Genomic DNA, 17,473 nt, shown 5'->3' with positions numbered 1-17,473 from the left:
AGTTATTGAAAACAAGTCAAACATTGGGCCATTTCTGAATGGCAAAACAACTGAATTTAGGTCATTTAAGTCTGGGAGCCAAGATTACTGTTCTACATGTCTATTTATTCTTGCCTGACTCTCACACTCAAAATAAGGAATGAGCAAAGAGGTTGAATCTCTAAGAGGGGAAGAGCATTTATTTTTGGCCAATCCTTGCTCTCACTAGAGAATCTTATTTGCGTATTAAAAATCACAACAAAAAGAAACGTTTGTTCCCTTACAATATATTCTTGTTCATAATTTTTTTTGGCACTCTAAATTAAACTAATATAATTTTAAATTATAGATTCCCTTTCTAATGGTAGATCCAAATTTCATCATAAATAGGGAAACCAATGCCTCTGACAATTTATCTACACAGAAGAAGGGACATTATATGGTGCTGTTGATGGAGTAATGGACTCAGAATTTGGAAGACTGGGTTCAAATCCTGCCTCAGGTACTTAAAAGCTGTATGACCTTCAACAAGTCCTTTAACTTCTCTGTGCCTCAGTTTCTTCATCTGTAACATGAGCAGGTTGGATCTGATAGCCTCAAGGTCCCTTCCAGCACTAAATCTATGATCCCGTTATTTGTGCGTATATGTTCATTTTTCATTCTTATGAACGTGTTGTGAAAACTTTTGTTAGACAAACAGGACAAGAATTTTTTTAAAGACCTTATTGATTTGGGAGCACAAAACAGAGCTCTGCATTCACAACCTGGCTCATTAAATTAAGAAGCAGAAGCAGGGCTGATGGCTGCTAGTCAGGCAAACTGGCCAACTGCAAATGTAAACAATGAAAGTAAACTATGAGGCAACTGGTTACAGCCAGGCCAGGGCCATGCTGGGGCATCTGATGTCCAAAGAGAGATACGCGTTCTGCTATAGCTGCTGAGAGCTGCAGGCTACAAGCTAATTATTCTTATCCACTTCCTTCTCTGGAGCCTATTACAATCATACTTAGGTCCTCCAACAAAGATAAGACAGTGAAAGAGGATGATTTCACACTAGAGGAAATATTCTCTCAAACTTTCAGCACCTATTTAAAAATAAAAGATTACCCCCAAACTAAATCTGATAGAATAATTACTGATTAAATCTTAACCACATCCTCCCTACAATAATGAGAATTTGTTCATTAATATGGAACAAAGTCTTATCAGCTTGTGAGGGGGTAGAATGTGTTTAAATGGGAAACAAATGAAGATCTGGCTGCTAAGGATGGTTATTTTCTGCTGTCTTTGAATCTTTAGAAAATGTGAGTGCATCTTATGACAAATAGGTATCTGATTCAAGAGCCCACAGGAATACAAAGTAATCCCTGATTATCCAGGTACTAACATACAGTATGTACATCGTCCAGGCTTGAGTTCTTCCTAATCTTTCTTTGCTCTGTGTCTAAATCTCTAACTGAAAGTGAATATGGGGCACTGAAAGATGGCCTTCATTTCATGAATGATGAAATATTCATAGCTTGTTTTCAGCACTGGTAAAAGATTTGCAGGGGAAAGATAATACAAGTATCCACTAAAATAAGGTTTTGTGCCTTTTCCTTTATTGCAGTTACCACATTCTCCTTAGCCCCCACCACTATATGTAATTAAGAATTAATTGGGGGGCAGTTAGGTGGCGTGGTGGATAGAACACCAGTCCTGGAGTCAGAAGGACCTGCGTTCAAATCTGGCCTCAGACATTTGACACTTAACTAGCTGTATGACCCTGGGCAAGTCACTTAACCCCATTGCCTAGCAAAAACAAAACAAAGAATTAATTGACAGTTGTGAAGGCTTTGGTATTGTCTATGTGATGGAAAATATTAGAATGAAAAATTGGTGGACCTTACTGTGGCATAGTGATGCATTCCAATAATCCAGTTACCCAAAAGGCTCAGGTGGGTGACTCTCTTGAGCCTAGGGGGTCTTGAGCTGCAGTGAGTGACGCCCATCAGGCATCCACCTGATATTAATAGAGTAAGCCAACAAGACTAGGGGCCACCAGCTTGCCAAAGGAAGGGGGAGAACTAGCCCAGATCAGAAACAGACAAGGTTAAAGCTTCTTTGATGATTATTATTCAGGCTATGCTCATGAGTAGCCCCTGTATTTCTAATCTGGGTGAGATAAAGAGACCCAATTTTTTTTAAAAAAAATGGTGGATCTGATGCATTTAGTCATTTCAGTAACCAAATCCAATCAATAGGAAAGCTAATATAACTAAAATGGGAGTGGACCAATTATTTCATTGGTAGATAGAATAAGAAAACTCCCTCTTCCAAATCAGATCAACACTTTGTCTGAAACTTAACAGTTTTAGAGAATTACCTGAAGCAATGAGAGATTAAATACCTTGTTCAGGACCACAGCCAGTCTCTCAGAGGTAAAATTTGACCCCTGGATTCCTGAATCTAAGGATAACTTTTTATCCATTCTGCCTAAACAGTCATTAAAATGCCCCTTCCATTATCACTCTTCCACCCTCCCCAAAAGAATCAACCAAATTATTGACTGAATGGCTTACTCAGTAGCCAGCCGCTTTTTCTGGTTGAAGAAAGGAAATGTAAATGAGGTCATCTTCTTCCCAGTTGGGGTATCTAGGTCAACCTTTAATGTACCAAATTGGCATCTATCTCTCACTCTTTAGCTAAAGCAGTTTTAAATTTAGAGCTTTAATGCATGAAGCATATTAAAAATCCCAGCATCCTCATGAAAGCACAGGACAGAAATGCCCAGCTACATAACTGATGAATGGAACCTTTATATGAACATCAATGCAGAAATTTGCATGGAGGCATTTGCTACATGGTGATTAATGCTGTAAATATTAGAGTGACAGATAGCATCCAATAGCTAGCCATTCTATTTTTGGCTCTGCCTTTGACTTGATATAAGACTTTCAGAACATCACTTAACCCCTTCTGTGCCTCACTGACCATCTGTAAAATGGAGGTAACCCTGTTTCCAATGTTTGTGGTTCAACTTAGGCTTCTCCAAGTCACAGATGAAAGGCACAATAAATGAGGATGGGATTAAAGCTGCTTCTAATAGCTGCAGGAAGGAAGGGCAGATGAGAAGTGTAAGCACATCTCTTCAACATTCTTTCTATACATACATTGAATCCAAATCAGAGGCTCTGTCTGCAAGAAACCAGCCCTTATGAACCCATTTTCCTGCTGGGAGCTTTACCTCGAGGACAGTAGATATCTGGAGCCCATCGGTTGCATTCATAATTGTCTGCTGCCTTTTCACAGGTGAAACACTTAAATCCACCAGGATATGGGGTGGCTACAAAAAAGACCAAGAAAAAGATTAGCATTTTAGGATGGGTGTGGAATCAAGTTTTATCCAGTTGGTAATGATTTTGTGTTCAAAAGGCATGCCCAGCTTTTCAGTATTTGTCATTTTTATACCAGTTTTTATGGATTCTTATCTCTAAGAGGGGAAGAGAATTTATTTTTGGCCAATCCTTGCTCTCACTAGAGAATCTTATTTGCGTAGCCTTTGTAGACAGAAGGTATGCTGGGTATTCAGATCTGGCCTATCAGGTGAGCATTCGGGAACATGCTTAGGGGCTTTTGGGAAGACCCACATTTTTCTGAAGAGTGAGAAGAGATTTGAAGAAGAGCATAAGACCTGCTAGACCCACCTAATGCTCAGCTCTATCCCTCTCAGGAGAACACAGAGAACATCACTAATTCCAAGAAGCCTTCTTCAGTCTACGCTACAAATTTCTTCACCCCCTATACCTCCATCTGGCTTCCTGAAGGGAGCTTTTAATTGTATCACATAGCTTTGAAACATAAGCTTCTAGAAGGCAGGTATTATATTGCATCTTTAGCACTCCAGGGCTTTGAGTTATCTTTCATACGTAAAGGTTTGCAATAGGACTGTCTACCACAAGGTTCCCTTTCCTTTTCATAAAAGCAGTTTTACTTATTGCTCATATTGTCAACAACCACTACATCATGATGGAAGAGGTTTAAATTCTACAAAACTGAACTCCACCATTTTTTCCCCTCTTGCAATTCTGGAAGGTATCCTTAACCTTTTCGTATGTATCATAGATCCCTTTGGCAGTCTAGCCAAGCCAATAGACTCCCCAGAATAATGCTTTAAAATGCATAAAATAAAATATATAGAATTGCAAAGGAGATCAATTATTTTGTAATATAGTTATCTATATCTACATCTATCTATACCTATAACTATACCTCTATATACCTATAGATATAGATTTGCCTATCTCTATATACATATAGAGATAGATATAGATACAGTTATAGATATGTGTATGTATGTATATATATGTATATGTGTGTGTTTGGGTATAAACAGATCTGTATCTCTCTATCTAGGAACAGGTTCCCCTGGTATTTAGAACTCTACATTTGGTGTCAGGGAGGCCCAAGTTCGAGTCTCAACTTCAGTTGCTGGACCTTGGGCAAGATACTTAATTCTCAGGCTCAGTTTCCTCAACTGCCAAAATGGAGATGGCATTACATATACTACCAAACTCACAGGAGTGTTTTGAGGATCAAAGGAGATGACATGAAAATTCTCGGTAACATTAAAGCACTATATAAATGTAATTTTCCCCACAAATTCCCCAGAGTAATTGAAAGTTGCAAACTCTCGAAATACTGCAGCTACAGCAACCTATTGTCCTCCTTTGCAGATGGCTGAGTCATACTCCTGAAATAATCATCCTCCTGTAAATTACTTTGCCCACATGGAACCAATTAAGAATGTTATTGACCATAAATGAAGGAGGAGGCGGCTGCTAAAAGCCAATGTTATGAGCCAGATATAACAGATTTTCACCTTGCCCAGAGTAACTATCCATTCAAGCACAGAACTGACTGTGAAGACATCTGATATGATTAAAAAGGAATAACACTAACAAAAGCACTTCATGCAATCCTCCTGGCTGGTCCATGGCTCAGTGTACCGCTAACCATTTGGTAACTCTCTTACTATTTTTTTTTTGATCCAGTATCCTTTACTGGACTTTTTCTAAGCAAAAGCTGGATATTGCTTGTTGCATTTGTTGTATTCAGGTTCATGTTGTATGAGATGGCCTCTGAGGTCCCTCCAAACTCCAAAACTCTGCGATCTTTGAATGATCCATGATTTTATCATATTCATGTTCGCTCCACGAAGACAGACTGCCTCTCCTTGTGTCAGTTGGCCTCCTGGCTGTAGTTGAAAAATGCATCATCCGGAGGCCAAGCTTCTGGTGATGTGCATCTCTGAACTCTGACATGGGTTCTCAGACAACATACATAGATTCCATTGCCAGGCCTGAACTTGAAGCCTTGCCAGCTCAGGAGGACAGGTCAGAGCTTGTGCTGTATTTGTATAGTCTTCAAGAACTCCCTTGTTACCTGGAGCTATGATGAAGCCTTAGAGGGGGATCTCAGGACTTGGAAACTACAATTTCAAGGTGATGATAATAGGAAAAGATAGTAACTGCCTCTCCACAAGTGTGGATTGATTTCAACTAATTTGATAAAGAAAAGATTATTTTGTGTATCTGTGCATATACAGTTTACATTTTTCTGTCAGTCACTTATTTAAGAGGTGGATAGTGCTTTAAAATAGAAGAGACCATTCCATATGGACAAGTCCACACTGGAAAAATTTACAACATGCAAGTTCGCAAATTCATATAATATATACGCTTTTGAAATTCACAGAGGACCTTCTATTTTATGTACTATCTGAAAAGTGCAAGGCACAGCATCTCTTACAGAAGAATCATTCTATAAATATGCTTTGAGTTTAATTGAATCAAAAGAAAAACGAAACAAGGAATCTTGGGAATGTGCTCTAATTTTAGAAACTTAAAAAAAATTAGTTTGGCTGTCCAAGCTTAAATAACAACCATGAAATAGAAATGATCCTAAAGGACACAGGATCTTTAACATTCTGCTTATGTAATCTAAAGAGAAACTAAGAAGGAGGTTTGAAAAATATGTAAATGACATGTCAAGGGACAGCATTCCTCTCCAAGTGATCATCACAGTCGCCAAGCTTTATGGCTGCAACCTAGCCAAACCACTTCAATCGGCATGATAAATTCACTGGGGCGTCCAATTGTATCCGTCTGTCACTGCAGCCAGTGAAAGGCTGGCTAGAATGTTGGATTAGGTACTCCTGGACCCTTTCCCACTCAAGAGATAAGTTGAGAACTTTGAATGAAGATTGAAGATCCAAGTGCACTGAGAAGAAACGTATTGAGTACCTGGCCATTAATAAAGCACAGTATGCATATTTGTGGGTTATTTAATGGAATCTTAACCTCTAGATTCTCTCAGCAAAACTCTGGTAACACTTTAGATTAAGTTGAATGGGTTTTTCCAGATGCTGTCATCCTTTGCCTCAGCAGGCATAAGCTCTGAAAGTAATATAACCTCAGCAGAAATTCAAAGAGGAAAGTGAGCTGAGAAACTGTATAGGGGAAGGGATCTATGCCCAGAGCTCTTATCTCTGATTGGATTAAGTTAAGCAATAGATGTGTATATCATGAATGTGACATGGTAATTGCCCAGAAGAGCTCCTTTTTGGATATTTTTATATTATAACTTTATATTATAATATTATAAATTTGCACAAGTCACATTGGATTTTCCATAGCTATAATTCAAAACCTACTTGTTGGTACAATTGTTACTCGCTCTTGATAGTACCAATTATCAAAACAAAGCGATAATTAAGCCTTTATGACTATTCTATCCTCTCCAGTGACCTCTATCCTATGCCTTGTGATGGATTTGTAGGTATCATAAGTGACCAATTCCAGCCCAGTACAGAGAAAATGGCTAAATCCTTCCTTTAGAAAGGATTTTGATGAAAATAAATTCTATCTTGGGCCCTGTATGTGAACAACTCTCTCCTGTAATGTGCAAACTGATACTACATCTGATAAAGAAAGGGGAAAAAGGAGAGGGAAAGAGGTTCCTAAGAGATGTACCCTATTTTCTCTTTTGTTACTTCAAAGCAATGGCAGAGCATGGAGAGTTGCAAATCACTGTTGCCACAGCTGTGAATGAATCTAATTTGGCTCTTGATCACAGAGTTCATAAGCTTAGTACTCACTATTTCAGGGCAGAAGTCCTTGGTCCCTCAAGAGAATATGATTATAAAGCAAGAAAAGAAACTCCAGAGTGCCCAGTTACTTCCTGTAACATTATCTTCCCATTAACTCCCATGGTCAGCAGTGGTTCAACCTGCCATAATTCATTTGTAAGGCTTTGGAAAAGATTCAGGCTTTGTTTGAATCTCTTGTAATTTCTAACTGGGCAATGGACAAAGGACTTTAGTTACTGAAAACTGCTGAAAAAAGGAAAACTCATTTTTAAACGTGCTGATACGGAAAGCATATACACTTTAAAAAAAATTCTTACAAAAATTCATTTCCATATTTCTCAGAACCAGGATATAAATATCAAAATGGAAGAAATCTAATCTCTGCCTATTCCCCTCTCCATATACTTGCCAAAAAGAAAAGAAATATTCAACCTAATTTTAATAATACATGTTTTTGATAGAATGAAGGCTATTGATAAATTTAATGAAAATTTTCACTCTAAAAGTCTTATACTGGTTTGTGAATACATTTCACTGGCCTTGTGCATGGTGATGATGATGACATAAAAGTAAGTATCATGCTAGAGCCAATTCTGTCACGTCCATGCTCAAAAGAGAGGTTTTCAACATTTGTCTAGAGAAAAATTAGGCATTCTGAGAAAAATTTCTCTTCCAAGAAAAGAAACAGCATCATAAAAAATAGCTATGGTCATTTAAAATATCAAAATCATCTATCCTTTATTCAATCAATCAATCATATATATTAAGCACCTATGTGCCAGGCACTATGCTAAGTGCCATTGAATTGACAACCAAAAAATTAGTTTCTTGATCAGCGAGGTGGTTCAGTACATAGAATGCTGGGCCTGGTGTCAGGAAGATTCATCTTTGGAAGTTCAAATGTAGCCTCAGACACTTACTAGCTGTGTGACCCTGGGCAAATCACTTAACCCTGTCTGCCTCAGTTTCCTCAGCTACAAAATGAGCCAGAGAAGGAAGTGGTAAACCAATTCAATATCTTTGCCAAGAAAACCCCAAATGAGGTCACAAAGAATTAGATATGACTGAAACTACTAAATAAGTAGTACCTTTGTTCTTAACAAGCTCCTCTTGTGAAATATTTTATTAAACCAAGCTTTGTCATTTTGAACAAGAAAATATAAAAAACAAACAATCCAACAAATTATATATTACAGTGTGTTTTATAATAGTTCCCAAACTCTGAAAGCCACAATGTTTGTTTGCTTATTTACAGAGCCTCAGAAGACCTGGAAATCAGAGAATGAAGAGTTGTGAAGATAATAATTTAGAGATAACATTCAGAAAGCACTGTGACATTTAGGAACCCTTCCCATGTCTTCTTCTCTGATTTGATTCTCACAACCACTCTCTGAGCTTGGCATTAACCTTCTTTACAGGTGAGAAAACTGAGCCTTCAAGAGGTTAAGTGATTTGCCCAGGGTCACACCACTAGCAAGCATTTTAGGTGGGATATGAACCTTTTTGACTCTGATTCCGGATTCCAGCCACCCAAATGCCATGAGAGAAGCTCTGGCAAAGTAAAATTTTAAATCTTTTCATTCCAAAATAGCACAGTCTTTGAAGAATCAAAATCAAAGGTGAACTAAAAGACAATTAAGAGCCTCATAGTGTGCACAAGGAGGCCTTAGCACATTAGCAATGATGCCTTAAAGGTAAAGAACTATCATTAAAAAAACATTAGGGTCATGTGTGACTGGATAAGGAGGTGCACTGGCCATGTAGTGAGAAAAGGGAATAATAAGTGGACTGTCCAAGTGATACCCTGGAGTCCATGAAATAGTAAAAGATCTATTAGGAGGCCTCTAGTATATTGAGTAGATCATCTATATAAGATAGTGAAAGGCTATGGATAAGAATGGCACAAGATGAGAAGAAGAATGGCACAAAAAGAGAGACCCTCGCCTCCACAGAATTATGGATCCATCAAACCAGTGAAGTTCCCTTCTAATGTTGATCTCAATTATTACTATCAATTATTAATTAATATTAATGTTCAGTGCTTGTGCAGAATAGATCTACACTGGATTAACTCTAATTCAGTTCTCAGCAAAAACCATGTAATCACCACACTGCAGAAACTGACATCACCATTGTTCCTCTTGATCAAATATGTGGTTAACACCTCATGTTATTTAATTCTGGCTGAGTAGCTGTCCCCACAGAGAATGGGCTAACTTCACTTGCTGACTGAATCTATACCTACAAAATCCAGAGTTAGGGAAATTTAAAAAATAATTAAAAATCAAAATGAAAGGCAGTATGGTCTAATTGATAGATCATGAGATTTGAAGTCAAGGAGACCTGGATTCAAATCCCACTGGCTTTGTGACCTTGGGTAAATCACTTAACCTTTCTGTGTCTCGTTTCCTTCATCTGTGAAATGAGAGAATTGGATTTAATGGCCTCTAGAACTTAGCACACTGACAGGAGTATAGTAGGTGCTTAGAAAATGCTCATTGATTTCACGTTAAGGTTCCATTCGGTTCTAGATGTATGATCCTACAAAAATAATGTATCTTTTGCATGAAACACATCTGTTAGAGTTAATATGTAGAAAGCTATCTATTTACAGATAAAAGTACCTCTAAAAATGGTTAAATGTATCTCTATCAAGTATACAGAAATATATTTAAGACCATCCAGAACCTAAAGGGTACAGACATCTTCAAAAGAGGACTTCTACTAATGACATTGTCATTGTGTCTAATTAATCATTGACCAGGTGGGAACAGGTTTTTTTGTCTTTCTCTGGATTTCAAAATCATATCAGAGAAATTTTCAAGGTCATCACATCTCACAATTATCTTACACCAGCTTCACCATTTTATTTATTTATTTGTTTGTTTATTTACTTTTAGCCTTGGGTTATTGTTGTTGTTCAGTTTTTCAGTTGTCTGACACTCTGTTGACCCCATTTGGGGTTTTCTTGGCAAAGGCACTGAAGTGGTTTGCCATTTCCTTCTCCAGTTCATTTTATAGATGAAGCAACTGAGACAAACTGGGTTAAGTGACTTGCCCAGGGTCACACTGCTAGCCAGGGTATGAGGTCCATTTGAACTCAGGTCCTCCTGACTCCAAGGCCAGCATTCTATCCGCTGTGCCATTTAGATATCTATCTCTTCAATAAACAGGGCTACTGTGATAATCAAATGAAATATGGGGTGTAAAGTGCTTTTCAAAACTTAAAACACCATATCAATAGGAACTTAGTATTTTCATCATTAGTAATTCATTCAAAAACTGACACGCCAATCAGCAAATGTTCAGGTCTCCTCAGAGAGTTTATAACTTGTAAATGATGGAGGCAAAAGTGATTTAGGGCCTAAATTATTGAGATGATTGTTTCCGTCTCCTCTTTATTTTATATGGGTAGACACAACCTTGGAGAAGATTTAGCCTGGGGCCTATATATTAGAGTAGGCATCACTAAGCATGTCATGTTGCTACACCTTCTTACTACTGAATCTGTATGTGCAGGTGTCAAAGTGTCTTTTACAAACACATACTCTGGGTAAAAAAATGAACTGAGTGCTAAAGAAAACCCTGACCCACACCATTCCTTATTACAAGGCCTCATTGTATGTGGAACTGACCCTGAGCTATACTAGGTACATACAAGTTCTGACAGGTCCTATCGAGCTGAAGGGTTTTCATGTACAGGCCAAACCCAGGACTATTTGTCTATTGTCTAAGGACCAGTTCAACTAAGTTTAAAGAGGTTCATACCAGAAGGTAATGAATTTCTTTCATACACAATTCGTGAAAATCATTGTTTAAGGCATAAAATAGTTGTGTTTTGTATAGATGGATTTCCCATCATATTGAGATTAAATATAATAGGAAAAATATCATTATTTAGGTAAAAGGACAAAATGCAGTCTGGAAAAAGGAAAGCAAGCTTTTAACTATCTTCTCCTCCAAGTACGCTACTGAAAAGAAATTACCAACCCTATAAAGCTAAGCAGGGTGGCTGGTATCCCATACAATTAACTAATATGCTTCAGGTTGAATGAAATCAGATGCAAGAAGACAACATGCTCTAGTGTTTTTTGGACATTGAAAGTGTACCTGGTACTATACAAAATAGAAGTGAAACAATTCAAATTCCTTCAGCTAACCATTTAAACTAAACCATCAAATTCAGATCTAAATTACATTAAATGAAGTATCATGGAAGTCTCTAAACATTTGGGATTTCAGAAAGCATTGACAAATGGAGAATGTGTTTACAGGCAGGGAAGACAGCAATAGAGATGAACACACACACACACACACACACACACACACTCAACTTTCACTATGGGGGCATCAGAGAATAATAGTCACTAAAAATCAGATATAAACTAACAGAAGCAGTCAGGCACTAAAAATGTAGGCTGAATGAATAAGGAAGGAAGGCAGAAAGGAATAAAAGAAGGAAGGAAGGCTAAAAGGAAGGAAGGCTGGAAGGAAGGAAGGAAGGAAGGAAGGAAGGAAGGAAGGAAGGAAGGGAGGGAGGGAGGGAGGAAGGAAGAAGATATCAAGTTCCTACAGTAGGAACAGGACTAGGCTCTAGGAATACAAATGCAAAAGTGAGACATTTCTACCCTCAAGGAGCTTATATAGGGAAATAGTGGCCAAAGAAGAAAGTTTTGGTCTGGGAAATCTTCACAAGGAAGGTAAATAAAGTGATCAGGCAGTTAATTTCACAGTCCCTTTCTAGTAGCAATGGTAGCACCAATTTGATCAATGCCCACAGAGCAAGGTGAAGCACTGGAAGAGCAGGAGAGGTATAGCACACACATGGGACAGGAAGGAAGACAAGATGCTCATGCTTGGTATGCCCTGGTTTCTTGAGGGATGGCAGAATAGAATATGCAGCATGGTCTGAAACCAGCTAAGTAGAGTGATTTAGATGAGTTCTCCTTCACTGATCAGAATAGCTCATTCCTAAGATATAAGCTCAATACATAGGAATTGAAAGAATAGGGAAAAGATGGTGATTGGTGTGAAAATATAATGAGAAATTAATGAAAACAAGGAAGTCTCCTGGTTGTAAAGGAATCAACCTCTTGAAACAACAGGGGACATAGCAGTCCACTTGGCTAAATAACTAAAGTTTAGGGTAAAAAAGAAGGGTATTTGAAAGCAGACTGATAATAGAGGAGAGAAAATGAACAATAATTTGCTTTAAAAACAACCATCACCACCACCACCACCACCTCAAAGTGAGTTTGCCTTCCTTGTGGAAAAGTAGACCTAAAAAATAAAGCCACCATTGTATCATCAACCTAAACCAAGTGAAGGTTGCCTCACATTGAAGGCTGTCTTGTCCTGGCTATTTTTTTACATATTTGCTACTTGAAAACAAGTGACATCCTCTCTCAAACATAGGAAATGTGATCTTACTTGAAGGGTGGAGGTAGATAATATCTTTCACCGTAAAGTCTCTGGACTGGGCAGCTTTCAGACAGTCGGCCAGAAGGCTGAGGAGGAGTGCCCAGGCCAGTGCAGGCCAAGGTTCCATTGCAGACTGGGGCCTCACTCATGCAGAGATCCTGGGATCAGGTGCTCCTTATTGGTGGAGAGAAATTGCAACTGAAATATGAAGAAAGACATCCCATGAGCACGCAGCCACCAACACATCTCAATATCCAGCATGAAAAAACCACTAGAGACTTGGCTAAGTTCCTGGCATTGGGTACAGCAAAAGAGGTTAGGAAGAGAAAAAGGACAGAGGGCACATGGGAGTGGGACAGAGAGAAGGGAGAGGCCTTCTAAGATGTAATTCTAGAGCACTTATAAAATTCCAACCCAAAATGTCTGCTTAATCAGGACTACTAAGGTTCCCTTAGTAGCCGTCACCTCTAAAATCCCATTGAGATTGTATCAGGAGAGATTGAATTTTCATGAAACCCAGCTAGTTCTACCTTGGAGGCCAGGAAACAGTTGCCAGAGCGAGACAACAATTAAGCTAGTAACTAAAGTTCAGAACAATTTCCTGGCTAATGGCATGGCCCTAGCACTGCAACTGCATTTTGCAGTGGAAACTTAGATATGGGAGGCTTTTAGACTTGGGAGAAAAGAAGCATGGTGGATGTTGGTCCTCAAACCATAAATGTGCCATTAATCACAAGATTATTCTACTATTAGGACCAGTTTTCATTTTTAGAAAGTAGATTTAATAAAATTAGAGCAAAATTGAGTGGAAAATTTAGGCAATTCTCTGGATGACAGTCTGCAAACATTTTCATATAAAATGAGGACTTGGGCTTGACCTCACTTCAAGTTTTGTTATATAAAAGTTCTATTATCCCTTCATCCCTTTCTTTTTCAATATGACCGATCCCATCTGTTTGCCAGTTGTCTAATTAGATTGGGAGATACTTGAAGGTAGGGATTGCCTTTTGCCTTTGTTTTTGTATCCCCCGCACTTAGCACAGTGCCTGGCACATATGAGGTGCTTAATAAGTATTTATTGTGATTTGCTCTGGGATCTTGCACCTTCAAGCAGAAAAATAGGTCCTGTCCATATCTCCTTTTTCCTCCAACAAAAAACAAGGCTACCACTTATACGTTTGCAAGCACGGATCTTAAGTTTTATTTAATCTCAAAAGCAAAGTACAGAGCCAGTTTCTCTAGGATGACATTTTTCTGACATGAATTTTAAATGTCTTGGGTTCAGCAGGAATCCAGGTCTTTTTATCGGTCATAATTCTATCTCTTAATTTTAAATTTACATGACTTGTTAGAAGAAATTTAGTAGCTAGGATGCAAACTCATTTTACTCATAAAGTGATTGCTTTTAAGAGAATGGTTTTTATACCTGAGTTCTTTCTCAGTTTTTTCTGTGCAAATATGGAGTCATGTTTCCCCCCAAATGAAATAGTGAAATAAACTCCCCCAAACATTAAGAGTTCTTTGAGACTTATATGGTCTGATGCTGAGTGAAGTGAGCAGAACCAAGAGGACTTTGTACACAGTAACAGCCACATTATGCGATGACTGATATTGTTAAACTGAACTGTTCTCAGCATTACAGGGATCTAAGACATCTCCAGAGGCCTCGGGATGGAAAATGCTGTCCACATCCAAAGAAAGAACTATGGAAGTCGCATCGCTATCACTTATTTTTACCTTCTGTTGAGTTTTGTTTCATCTTTCTGATGGTTCCTCCTATTGGTTTTAACTCTTACTTACAACTTCACTAATGTGAAAACATGTTTAATAGGAATGTAAATGTAAAGCCTGTATCAGATTCTGCGCCATCTTGGGGAGGGTGGGAGGGAGGAAGGGGGAGAAAAATTTTCAACTCAAAAGCATATGAAAGTGATTGTTGATAAATCAAAATAAATTAATAAAATTTAAAAAAAAGAAAAAAGAGTTCTTTGAAACTGAACAGATTCAATGCTTAGCAAAGGTGTATTTTTCTATTCTTTTATATGTTTTCTTTTCATCTACTTCTCATCATCTACTTGACAAATGGTAGTTTGGGTAGATCTTACATGGCAAACTCCTATCATAAAATTGTTCTAGAGAGAATGAATAGATAAGAGATCTTTCCCACATTATTACCTGGGCTGAATTTTACATCTCCCCTTTCCATGGGGAAAACAGGATGGATGAGGCAATTTACTCGTGAGACCCAAATAGAATTATACACACTTTCACATTGCTTATAAAATGCCATTTATGTATATACAACATAATCTTTCAGGATATTGCTAGTAAAGGCAAAACAAATGATGAACAACAATAAAAGGATTTGGAATTAGTCTAAATATAGTCATTAAAAATGTGGTCTGCAAAGAAGTATATTGTCTATGGATTTTCAGTGTCACCAGAAAACTATGCTAGATGGAATTCCAACTCCCAAATCTCACAACTGGGATTCTAGGGAAACTCAAATTATATAAAAGATTTTCTGAGGGGTGCTTTGATATTTTCCCTCAAGGGACACTGTATCTTTTGGGTGTTCTAGACATTTTGAAACTTCTGTTCAATTTCTGCTCTTGAATGCATATATTATTTGAGCTTATGCCACAAATCTTTCGTACCTCCTCACAAGCAGAATTGGAAACGGGGACTCTGATTTCCACAGTTCTCTGACTTTTCATTTGTTATTTATGAGCTTTTGCAAATCGAATGCTGCTCTGATAGATTTAATTTGTGCTCCAAATTACCTTTTCATGACTTACCCAACTGCTGACTTCATTCCTATTGAGACTTGCCACATTCTGAAGCAGCACCTCCTTTTTCCACCCCATATCTCCCCACCAAAAAAAAGTTCAAGGCCTATTTGAACTTCATTTTCATAGATAACTTCAAAATCAGAACACAGAACACATTTATTCCAGATGTTATTTCACTTAATAGGTGGGAAGAGCAAATTGTAAAAGGAAGCTAGGTAGCACAGTGGGTAGAGCATTGGGCCTGAAGTCAGAAAGCCTGGAGTTCAAATCTATCCTCAGACATTTACTAGCTATGCAAATCTAGACATGTCACATAAGCACTGCATGCCTCAGTTTCCTCATGTATAAAATATTAAAATAATGATGGTACCTTACTCTCAGAATGGTTGTGAGGATAAAATGAGATGATCTGTAAAATGCTTTACAAACCTTAAAGCACATAAATGCTAATGAGTATTAGTTGTTGCTGTTATTATGATGATGATGATGATGCACGTACTTTAGGGGAAATCCAACAAATTCAATGCAACAAACGTCAGCAAAGCACATAACATATGGAAGGCACTAAAGTAGTCCCTGGGAATTCAAAGAAAATAATTAAATACTCCATGTCCTCAAGGAGCTTACATTATATTGGAGTGATTTACTTATATGTATGTAATGAACATACACATAAGTAAATACAAAATGTAAGAACATGGAGGACTATGTAAAAAAGTAATCTAGGTAGAAGCCAGAGTGCTAAGTACAGAGAACGGCTAGCTGCCCAGTTTGACAGCGATAGATAATGCATAAGGTAGAGCAATGTGAAATAAGACTAGAAATAAAGGTAGGAGTCATATTGTGGAGGGCTTTAGAAGGCAGGTTTAGAATTTACTATTTTATTCTAGAGGCAAAAGAGAGCCAGCGAAGGTTTTTGAATAACAGAGTGATATGTTCTAGGCTATGCTTTGGCAGTTGCATCAAGCCAATAAGCATCTATTAAGCACTTCCTATGTGCCAGGTAGGCAGCTAGGTGGTGCCATAGTGCCCAGAGCACTGGACCTTAAGTCAGGAAGATTCTTCTACCCTCAGACACTTACTAGCTGTGTGACCCTGGGCAAGTCACTTAATCCTATTTGCCTCAGTTTCCTCATCTGTAAAATGATCTGGAGAAGTAAATGGCAAACCACTCCAGTATCTCTACCAAGAAAACCCCAAATGGTCACGAAGAGTCAAACATGACTGAACGATAGAAAAATGTACCAGGCACTGTACTGAGCAATGCAGATGCAAAGAAAGGTCATTGAACTCAAGGAGCTCACATTCTAAAGGGTGAGATGACATGTGAGAAGTAACAAATATTCAGACTTGATTGAAGGTAGTATGAAAGGAAAAAAACACCAGCCACTGGGGAGAGGAGCAAAGTCTTTCTGTAGAATGTAGCTCTGGAGCTGAGTCAAAGGAAGCCAAGGTGAAAAGTGGGAGTGTTCCAGGTATGGGGGGCACCCTGAGCAAAGGGAGAGAGAATGGAGGTAGAGTATCCAGTGCAAGCAACAGCAGCTAGAACCCTGTCGGTGGATTGTAGAGAGTGGTGGGGGTGGGAGGTAGGGTGTGGGGAGCAAATGGTAAATTGTGGTGGAATATTATTGTGCTCTAAGAAATGGCAAGCAGGATCATTTCAGAAAAACCTAGAAAGACTTGCAGGAAGCGATGCAAAGTGAAGTGAGCAGAACCAGGAGAACATTGTACACAGTCACAGCAATTTTGTTCAAGGAAGAACTGTGAATGACTTAGCTATTCTCAGCAATACAATGGCCCAAGACAATCCCAAAGAACTCATGATGAAGCGTACTATCCACCTCTAGAGAAAGAGCTGACATTGATTGAATACAGACTGAAGCATGCTGTTTTCCGCTTTCTTTCTTTCATTCATTGTCTTTTATTTGAGTTCTTGTACAAAATGACTAATATGGAAATGTTTTATGTGACTGCATATGTATAAGCTATATCTGCTTACAGTCTTAGCGGCAGGGAGGGGGAGATGGGGGAAGAGAGGAAGGGAAGGACTGAATTTGGAACTGAAAACTTTAACAAAAACTAAATGTTAAGAATTGTTTTAAAGTGTAATTGGGGAAAATATATATGTGTGCATGTACATGCATATATGCAC

General features: G+C 38.2%; 1 protein-coding gene across 1 annotated transcript in view; it reads right to left on the bottom strand.

Annotated features, from left to right (window-relative positions):
- The window catches only part of LYPD6 (LY6/PLAUR domain containing 6), a 154,562-nt gene that overhangs the window by 16,348 nt on the left and 120,741 nt on the right, over positions 1-17,473 (bottom strand). The window contains exons 2-3 of the mRNA XM_020984665.2: positions 12,539-12,727; positions 3,206-3,304 (exon numbers count right to left, since the gene is read on the bottom strand). Of these exons, the coding sequence (XP_020840324.1) occupies positions 3,206-3,304; positions 12,539-12,656 (217 nt within the window). The 5' untranslated portion in view covers positions 12,657-12,727. The remainder of the gene's footprint in view (positions 1-3,205; positions 3,305-12,538; positions 12,728-17,473) is intronic.

Source organism: Phascolarctos cinereus, unplaced genomic scaffold (assembly GCF_003287225.1).
Source record: "Phascolarctos cinereus isolate Bilbo 61053 unplaced genomic scaffold, phaCin_HiC Scaffold_726;HRSCAF=1367, whole genome shotgun sequence".
Classification (NCBI taxonomy): Eukaryota; Metazoa; Chordata; class Mammalia; order Diprotodontia; family Phascolarctidae; genus Phascolarctos; species Phascolarctos cinereus.
The sequence above is the reverse complement of the archived record's forward strand: the minus strand, read 5'-3'. Positions and strand labels throughout refer to the sequence as shown.